This window comes from Alosa alosa, chromosome 17 (assembly GCF_017589495.1).
Source record: "Alosa alosa isolate M-15738 ecotype Scorff River chromosome 17, AALO_Geno_1.1, whole genome shotgun sequence".
Lineage (NCBI taxonomy): Eukaryota > Metazoa > Chordata > Actinopteri > Clupeiformes > Clupeidae > Alosa > Alosa alosa.
This window is the reverse complement of record NC_063205.1, coordinates 6,047,004-6,057,127: the sequence shown is the minus strand read 5'-3', so window position 1 is coordinate 6,057,127 and position 10,124 is coordinate 6,047,004. Positions and strand designations below refer to the sequence as shown.

At 40.3% G+C, this 10,124-nt stretch overlaps 1 protein-coding gene across 1 annotated transcript; it reads right to left on the bottom strand.

Annotated features, from left to right (window-relative positions):
- Positions 1-960: 960 nt before the first annotated feature.
- Positions 961-5,687, bottom strand: calm2b (calmodulin 2b, (phosphorylase kinase, delta)). The gene is made up of 6 exons (XM_048268059.1): positions 5,505-5,687; positions 3,635-3,665; positions 2,862-3,005; positions 2,668-2,774; positions 1,766-1,901; positions 961-1,655 (listed from the first exon to the last, which is right to left on the bottom strand). Exons 1-6 carry the CDS (start codon positions 5,592-5,594, stop codon positions 1,627-1,629), a joined length of 537 nt encoding a protein of 178 aa, XP_048124016.1. The 5' UTR covers positions 5,595-5,687; the 3' UTR covers positions 961-1,626.
- Between the last annotated feature and the right edge of the window lie 4,437 nt (positions 5,688-10,124).

Sequence of the window (10,124 nt, the reverse complement as noted above, 5' to 3'; positions counted from 1 at the left end):
AAGAAGAACCGTCTCATTCGCTCTGAAATCTCTCTCCCCAGGTTGAAAGAAGCTCCCGTTCACCCCAGACATCTCTGCACCAAGCATACCATCACTGTTCAAAGGCCAAGCTGCCTGTGTTGCCTTCTCCACACCCTTTTAAGGGCATGCTTGACTGAGGATGAATTACCACTAAGGCTCCAGTTCCGTCCCAGCTCAGCCATAGAGGCTCTGCTAACAATTGCCTTTTCCCCTGAGAAAGAACAAGCCATGTTCATGCCACACCAGTTTTCATTAAAGCTACAAGAAAATGAAAATATTGGTGACAACATCCATGGCAAATTAATGGCTACCACCAACAGGTAAAGGTTTTCCTCTAAAGATGAGGATATGGGGCAACTTTTTGAGCAATGTTGCTGGGCGACCATTAACCAGTTCCATATATTCTGATTGGATACTCATAGCAATTTGCCAACTGATGGAAGTTCTCCAGTAAAGAAATGTATGCCCAATATCAATGACATGAACATGACAGAACCACAATGAGGAACATTGTTCAAAAAATTGCCCCATTTAGCAGGGATCACATTGGAAATAACGAAGCCACAGCAGTAAAGTGTAACACAACTCAGATCATAATAGGTCATCTTGTTTCTATAGAATGGGGTAGCATCAAAGTAACTATACTACTGTTTGTACCAAGATACTGCCCTTGTGTCTAAACACTGATTTACAATATTTCCATTTTTAGGCAAATCCCAAGATCAGAAAAGATCTAAGTTTTTCCCATTGAGTGCAATGGGGCCCACTGCACTATTTAAAGTCACCCAGAATATTAATTTCAAATGAACTCCACAAGGAAGCCTTGGTCTACATCTACAATGAATAGCACCCTAATCATGATTTCCATTTTTATCTCCCAATATACAGATCAATAAAATCAATAATGTTCAAACCGTACGACAGAAAAGACATCTCTGCTTGGGTTAATTGTTAATTTTATTGGAAAACAAATATACAACTTGGAATGGATTCTTTGAGGCATGGCTGTGCCATAAGCTGATAAAAAAAGAAAAGAAAGGTGACTAATTAAAAAGCATCATAAGAACCTGGAGAGACCAACAAATACAAAGAGTTTAGTGTACGAGTACTTGGCCATAAAGGTTAAACCCAGTAGTATTTAACTCGTGTATGATTGCAGCACTGCAATGCTGAGGACTTGTCTCCATTAATATGCGTAGTCCATTGCCCATGCAGAGGCTCCTCCAGAGAGGGGAGAAAAGAGAAAAAAGATAGAGGGAAAAAAAAAAAAAAAAAAGGAAAAACATGCCAACAGTCACAAGACACCCAACTCTCCATCAGACGTAACCTCCGCCTACCACCATTCCAAATCTGGGAGGGGCAAGCAGGAGTCCCCAAAAAAGTTGGGGTGCCAGCAGGCCCAGGTGCAGCGAAGAGCCGTTTCAGTGTCTGAGCACTGATGGGGCGACAGGAGGAGACAGGAGGACTCTAGAGCAGTAAACATGCAGAGCCTTTGGACAGCTGGGGTATGGGCTGGGGCTGAGACATCAAATTAAAACATTTTACAGATATTACAAACAAAGAAAAGGCAAGTAATTTTTTTACAAGAAGTTCTGTACAAGGCCTTCATTTCGCTGTCATCATCTGTACAAACTCTGTAGAGAAAAAAAAAAAAGCACAATGACATAGTGAGGTCAGGTGATTATGTACCATTACATCAGCAAACAGTTTCAGTAGGAGCTACCATGGCCCCCAGGTCCCTTACCTTCATAGTTGACTTGGCCATCTCCGTCAATGTCAGCTTCTCTAATCATCTCGTCGACTTCCTCATCTGTCAGCTTCTCTCCCAAGTTGGTCATGACGTGACGCAGCTCTGCAGCGCTGATGTAGCCGTTGCCATCCTGTGGACAGACGCTTGGTTAGTCACACAGTTTAAACACCAGCCACCTTTACACCAGTCAAACAACCTCCTACAATACAACAAAATTTACTTGTCTTTGCAAGGGACCCACATTATAAAGTATGTTGTTTAGACGTGATTAAGATCTTAAGCCCTTTCAGAAACACCTTGTGAGTATACATTGGTACCCATTAAGACACTTCAATACTCTGATCATATAATCAATACTGAATTGTGGGCAGCATTCATCACCACACATAACAATTTAAAAAGACCAGTTACAAGTTAACCATAAGCATTACTGCACTTAAAACAGCTAAATTACTTTTACTACTACTACTATTACTTTTATAACAGTTTAACAGCTTTGCAGATCCCAGTCTGAAACAGGATATTACAATTTCCCCAATATCAATACCTCTCCAGTGCCCATTGAGCTGAATGTGTAAAATACAAAATCTCAAACATGTTCTATGACTTTCACACAATCTCAATGATAATATTTACATTATTATTCTAATATTACATTACAGTAGTCCTTAGTTCCATAAAAGCTGCTGTTGGATAAATTACATGTAGAATCATGGGCTGATATTTGGGTCAGTTACATAATATTCTATGATTTTTCCAAAGCTACAAGAGAACACATTGGTTGTCTTACTAGGCTGCAAAAATAATTTTCCATATTCCAACATGGCAACCATGTGTACATTTGTGGACAAAACTTGAAACCATTAACAAATGTTAATATCCCTCAAGAAGGCTACCTTGTCAAATACACGGAAGGCTTCTCTGATCTCCTCTTCACTATCAGTGTCCTTCATCTTCCTTGCCATCATGGTCAGAAATTCAGGGAAGTCTATTGTTCCGTTACCTAGAAAGGAGGAACAAGAGAGTACATTAGACTCCAGCATGGTCACAGGGCCTTACTAAAGCAACGTGTGATGGAAGACGCGCTTACCATCAGCATCCACCTCATTGATCATGTCCTGCAGCTCTGCCTCTGTTGGGTTCTGGCCCAGCGAGCGCATGACTGTGCCCAGTTCTTTGGTGGTGATGGTGCCATCGCCATCTTTGTCGAATAACGAGAATGCCTCTTTGAATTCTGTAGAGAAGAGAGAAATGAAGTACAAGAGCTGAGAGCCCCTCACACACACATAGCCAGCTTCCACAGTAAGATCATATATACAGGTTGACACTGGGATGTCAAACTTAAACTGAAAGCATGAGTCTAGCACTCACTACCACTCCAAAGTCAGTGACACAATCAGCTGAGCTGCCCTGTGTACAAAATATTCCTGTAGCCATCAAAACATTTCCTAGTGTTTACACCACAGCATAATGGTTTGGAGTGGAGCCTTTGAAGCAGAATAAAATGCAGAGTGTTATACACTTTCAGGTGACTGGACTGTGGTGGAAGAACTAGGGAGGTGGTACATGGTAGCATAAGGGCAGTTCTAGGACCTTTGGAAACCAGCACTATCCAGTAGAGGGATATGATGGGTCGGTCTTAAGGCCTTGCACAAAATGCAGAACTGTGCTCTGCTCATCTTAACAGTTCAACAATGTGGGTTACTTGAGCACTCAAACTCCAAAGAAAATTGAGTATGTGCTAAGACAGCTGAATTAAAGTACACACACCAATAAATATGGCAAGTTGGAAATACTTGGCCAAAACCCAATCTGACAAGACAGGCAGAAAAATAATAAGTCACAAGGGTTGAAAGTGCTTACCAGCGATCTGTTCCTCTGTCAGTTGATCAGCCTAAAGGGGGGGAAACAGATCACCAATAGCCTTCATAAATACTCCAAACACACTTATGCTAAGTCTTCATGCATCCTTACTTTCTGGGCCAGTTGTGACCGTGCCATCAATGTAACTTACTAGTAATCATGCGAAAGTGCTCAACGGGCATTGCATGGCATTCTTGAGCGGCATCCCGCAGCAGATTTACACATTAGCAGTGGCCGGGACAAGGATAGGTTACCTCCCGTCAGCTAAAGATAGAAAGGTTCACTCTAAACCCTCCGCATAGTGCTTTGGCCTACCGACCATTTTTAGGTGAACTTCACTGCTAACGTTAATTTACGGAAGTAAAATCAGGGCTGCTTAAACGTAGTTGGGCTGGTCCAAAGTCGCGAACGTTAATATTAACGTTAGACGCAATTAACATGGAAAACTGTGACCAAATGTGTTAACGTTAGCTAGACGTGTATAAAGTTGAACACTAATAAGCATAACGTTACAGGTTAACTGGCATGAATAACATTTAACGTGAGTTCAGGCTTCTTTAAAAATGTAACGTTTAAAATTTGTAACACTGGCTTTAACAGCTAAGATTATGAGACAACAGCATAATGTTAGGCAGCACTCATGTCTGCTAATGCTGCCCATCTTCACTGCCAGTCAATAATATTGTAAACGTCATGTTAGCGTCTCAGTCTTCGCAAAGCAACCCCGACTAACATTAGCAAACGTAACCTACGCTAGCTAGGAAGGATTTTCGGTTACGTTAACATCTGCAATTATAAATAACTAGCCAGCAAAGCCGATCCTAGCGCGTTCACGCTAACCTTTGCGTAGTAAAACGCATAGTAAAACGTGCTAACTTTTAGTTACCTTGGTCCGCCAAAGATAAAAAAAAGAATAAGTTACCTTGGCACATTTTAATATTAGCAGTTGCTAACTGACGTTAACGTCAAACATCTGCTAATCCTGGCCATCAATGCACACGCTTTCATCAACAACACTGGCAAACTAGTAACGTTAGCAGCTAAATTAGTTTGAATATTTTAGGGTGCTAAAAAACATTTAGGCCTTAGTTAAGAAGCGTAACTATTAACTAACTTTAACGTTTACTAATCTACTGTGACACACCCCAAACAAACTGGTGGTATTGTTCGTATAAATGACCATCCTAGTGTGCTACCGCAATGAGTAGCAGATAGTCTAGAAGCTAAATGTTAAGGGAAAAAAATGTTATTTCAAAAAGGTTTCAAAGCTAGTTATGATAGCTATAACGTTACGGGTCGCCCAACTCCGCGTGTCGAAGTTAAACACGTAAACTATGCAACACCTCAATGAGGGTAAATTACCTTAACAACCTACAATATAGTTTATGTAAGGTTAACCAATTTGTAAAGAAGTCAGTGAATACTCTAACTTCACTCATTCAAACACTCCAAAAAGGCACGCAGTGGCAAACGTTAGCTTGCAAGTTCATGCAAGCTTAAATGGGGAAGCGCATTTGTCGTTAACGTTACACGCCCGTTGACAGATTAACATGAACGTTATATCCATAAAGTATAACCTTGCGATTAGCGGATTACTCGTTAGTAATGTTCCATTATGTGTGCAACGTTTATGCATCCAGAATTACAAGCACCGTCAAGTACTTGGACTCAGGAGCACCTACTTTTAATCAACTGTGTGGGTCCCGCCATTTCCCGGCTCAAGAAACAATTGGGCCAACTTCAAAAACTGCCTTATTATAACATAACCATTCATCGCCCCTACTACACATTCTCTGATTCACCATATATGAAATATCTACTGTGTTCTAAAAAAACATTCAGCAACTTCAAATTTTAGTTAAGGACTTACCATTTTCAAACTACTTGGGGCTCCACACTCCGCCACAGACACAAATGTATGAACGTCGGTAAACTCAGACCCGCCTTGACGGTTGTACATAAACACCTCCCCTACACCTGTGTCAATCCGCCTGCTCTGTTTCAATCTGGATACCAATCGCTTTAGCCACAATTAGATTATTTTTAAAAACGATATTTGTTTTTAAGTGTCGTGTTTCGCTGTGGTAAGAAAACAAGTTGGATTCTGATAGCATGTCTGCATTTAACTACTAAACACATAAAGGACTATTTGATAGCGTAGGATTATGTTTAGCAATTTGGCCGTATGGTCTCCTCTGATTGGTCCGTTCGTACCCGCAATGCGTCACTCCTTTTGTCATGCACCGTAGCGCTCAACCACTCACAGGCAAGCAGAAATCTGTCCACTGGTAGATGGCTTCAACTGACATGTCATGATGAAGCCCTTTTTGGTCAGTATTTAATCATTCTGGAGGATGTAGCCTTGTTTTAATAGATGCTAACCTAATACTATAAAAAACATGGCCTTTGCTGGTCTTTTTAAGGTTTCAAACAGGACTTTGAGAAGTTTTTACCAGGCCTGTGCATTGGACTGGACTGTAGTTAGGACAGCCAACCAAAGCCTCTGATGGTTTTGTGTGCTGAGGTAAGCAGTTATGGATCTAGACCTAGGCCTACATCCAGAGACACCACACAATCTCAGGCTGCTTAATGTGTTAAAGAGAATTATGTATCCAACACCTAATTAATGCAATGCTGGTGCCACAGATAATGTTTTCCTGCCTGAAACACCCACAGATGACTTTGGGTAAAATTCCTTTAATTGTTTCCATCACAAAAGAGCCAAGTAGTTTTGCGTGTCGTGAAAACATGCCTCCTGTTGCTTAGTGGTGTTTTGTTCGTTGCTAGCCTACTCAACAACAGAAGAGTTTCACAATCAGGCTACTTGAGACTCATTCAGTTAGAATTGTGCCATGCATTAATCCATGTCCGCTCTGGAAATGTGTTGCTAATAGGATGACAAACATAAACAGGGCCATAAGTACCTGAGCAATTGAGTCCAGATGGATTCTCGTTAGGCCTGGTTGAAATAATTACTTTTTAAGCCCTTGTATCTCAGCCCCCCCATACAAAATTATTGTCTTTCTGATAATGCCACACCTTGGCATCTCTCGAAGGTCAGTGCTGGCTTAATATGGGGATGAGTTGGTAATAACCTGAAGACGTGTAACCAAATGGAGCAGTGGAGCTCATCCAGTACCCAGTAGCTGGCATCTGACAGACGGGACTTTCTGGTCTACTTCCTCTGAAGCCACCTGTCTCCATTTGCAAGATTTATGCAAGCAGCTCCAAATGTGTGTGGCATAATCAACATTCTTAAGAGGTCTGCAAGTTTACAAAACCATTTACATGCCTTTCACTGAGTTTAGGGACAGATGAAAGCAGGCTAAACCTGCACTAGTTCCAGCTGGCTGCATGGGTGGGTCTGTAGTACCAGAAGCCAGAACTCATAAAAGAATGAGGAAACAGTGAATCATCAACCACTGCTCCTAACACGCAGACAACATGTCTGTTTCCTCAGTGTCAGCATCTGTATACTTAAGGCAACATATTTCTTGAGGACTGACCAAATATAGTCAATTTATTATCAAAAATAAGTCATGAATTATCCAAAAGGTATAACAGTTTGTTGGTGTATTACATTAGTGCTCATGTGAGAATCAGGTGAGACTTCCTCAACACCTTCCTTATCTGAAGTTTCAATTTGTATTCATGAGAATGTTTTATTGAGGAACTATTGAGATGATGTAAAGTAAGTAAATACATTTATCACACATATGTCTGAGTCACCTTAGTGTTATCACACAGCAGCTATCATAATTTAAATGAATATTTATATCACAATGAGCTATTTTTGCCCTTTACTGCTAAACTTTTTAATGCCAATCTATAGTCTTGAATTTATCGGTCTTTGTCATAGCTGGAATATTAATATCAATGTCTGTTCCTTGTGGACAATTTTCTGTTTTGGACTTTTGTTGGCTTGTCTCATCAATTTCTCATCATGAGGCAGGGGAAAGTTAGGACAATCCCAATGGCCTAACACTAGAACATAATGACCATTAGTGCTGGGCGGTATGACCAAAAATGTACATCACTGTATTTTTCAAAATTCTTACGGTTTCACGGTATATGACGGTATTTTTTTACCATGCATAATCAGATGTTCACAGCATTTTCTACAGGTTGAGAGAGGAATTGCTGCAGTACATTGACTAAGGATGGTCTATTTTACTGTCATGATGTAGAATAACTCCACACTATTGGTAATGCAGTTTTGCATGGCCCCAGAAAACGATGCTATTTACAAAGAGCCACTCATGATTCTAATGAAGAATCTAATCAGAATGCAAAGACAATTGCAGTCAAAATACAGAACTTTTACTGTGCAAATTTCACAAACTTCTTGTATAAAACCAATACAAAAAGTAGTGCAACTTGCAATAATTATACTTTTTTGAAAACGATACAATTTAAAATAAAACCTCTGTTAATATGGTTACTCTGTCAAATAGGCCTATCAGAAATGTATTGTTATTGTGTGGTTTACATGACGTTAGTGGTAGGCTAACGTTAACTTCATGTGGATGTGGATGTCTTGTTAGCCTGAAAAAAGCCTGTGAAAAAAGTCCTGTCTGAAACACTGTCGCGCGGCGCAGCGTTCCAAACGTTGTGTAATCAAATACACCGGTATGGCGGTATATTAAAAATGAATATCATAGCGAAAATATACACCGGTATACGGTGTGAACCGGTATACCGCCCAGCACTAATGACCATCATTATTGATAATTGATTATTATATTATTTCACGTGCCCCAACAATTCTAGCAGCATCCCTGGGTGAATGGCCCACATACATTTTAAAATTGCACACCAACAGCAAAGCATCTTGTAGTGATGGGGACGAGACCACCTATGCCGAGTCCAAGTCAAGGCCGAGTCTTTGAAGGGTCGAGACCGAGTCTGTTGGTTTTCAAATACAGTCGAGTCCGAGTCAAGACCGAGTCTTTGAGGAAGCAAGTCCGAGTCGAGAGCGAGTCCTTTAGGAGTCAAGACCGAGTCGAGACCAAGACCATAAAAAAATGTCAGTTTTAATATTCATAATTTAATATCACCCCAGTTAATAATTAAGTTAGGCCTACAGACTAAGCTAGATTGGGAATTGTTTAGAGGAGCAGTCTTAAAGTCTTAATATGGACTATGCTAACCTACAGACACTCACCGGCAGCAGAGCCATAGAGATAAATAAACGGCTCTGACGGCAGTATCTTTGCATTGCACCATGGGATGTCATTTTCAAATAATGCCGGTCAACATTGCATTTTATTAAGTGTGCTTGCAAAGCAGCACACTTATTGTTCTTCTTAAGTTTTATTATTATTTTTCCCGTCTCCCTAATTTTTTTGTCAGCCCTAGCCTGGGCCCTTTGAGACAGAGACACCGTTCCAACTTTAAAACGTCCGTCAGTACGGTGTAAGTTGGTCGCGAAGATGACGTCAGGTGGGCGTGCCGTTTGTCCGCCATATTGGATTGAACAGAAAGCGAAACTAAATTTTCACAGGTCACAAATTTGGTCCCAACGCCACCTAAACTTGACGTACATTATCCTTGGACGGAAGGATTTTTGATTTTCAAAAGCGTTTGCCCGTCCTCAGCCAAATGAAATCGGGCGCTAAGCTCAAACAGGAAGGATTTATTCAGGAACACTGTTTTCGAAATTTTGTATATGAACTGGGGACTCCAGTGTGAGGGTGCATGGCAAAAAAAAAAAAAAAAAAAAGAAATATTCCAAAAGTTTCCATCATTTGGCAAAACCCACGGGTTTTGGTAACTCACATCATTCACCCTCTAAACTTCCATGTGCACAATGTCTCCGGGTATATCTGCCTTTTAAGATATCTAACTGGGGGAACACTGTCGAAACCGAAAAACAAATTCTGCTGCCTTTTAAGATATCTTAGAATTCCCAAATAATTTTGTATACTTCATGAACTGGGACTGAAACAGTGTGAAAGGTAAACAAACATGGCGGATGCATGGCTGCTGAAAAAATGTCAAAAAAAAAAAAAAAAACAAACTATCTGATTTGCCATTGTTGTAACCATTAATAGCGTCTGGTCTGATATTTGGTAAAACTAAACCACCCATAAAGCTAATTTTTTCAGGCCTTTGTAACTCACATCATTAACCAAAGATTCTATGCATTTAATCCAAATTCATGTCTAGTGAGACAGCTTCCATGTAGGGAGGCAGTAGGTCTCTGTCTCCCGTTTGGAAGACACCCAATGTCTCCAGGAAACATTGCCCAATCAAGATATCCTTGCTCTGCCATGGGATAGTATGGACTTACTTAACTGATTTAGAAAGGAGAACAGTAGCTATATATAGCTTACATAATAGAGTTGTTTTCACATTGACGGTATTCAAATTAAATTTTTCATTATTGTTACATATCATGATGGGAGAGTATTATTAAAAATGCTACAAGTATGCAAATGCATATGTTTACGGGCATTTAGGTGTTGTTTTGTTGTAAAGACATGCAAGG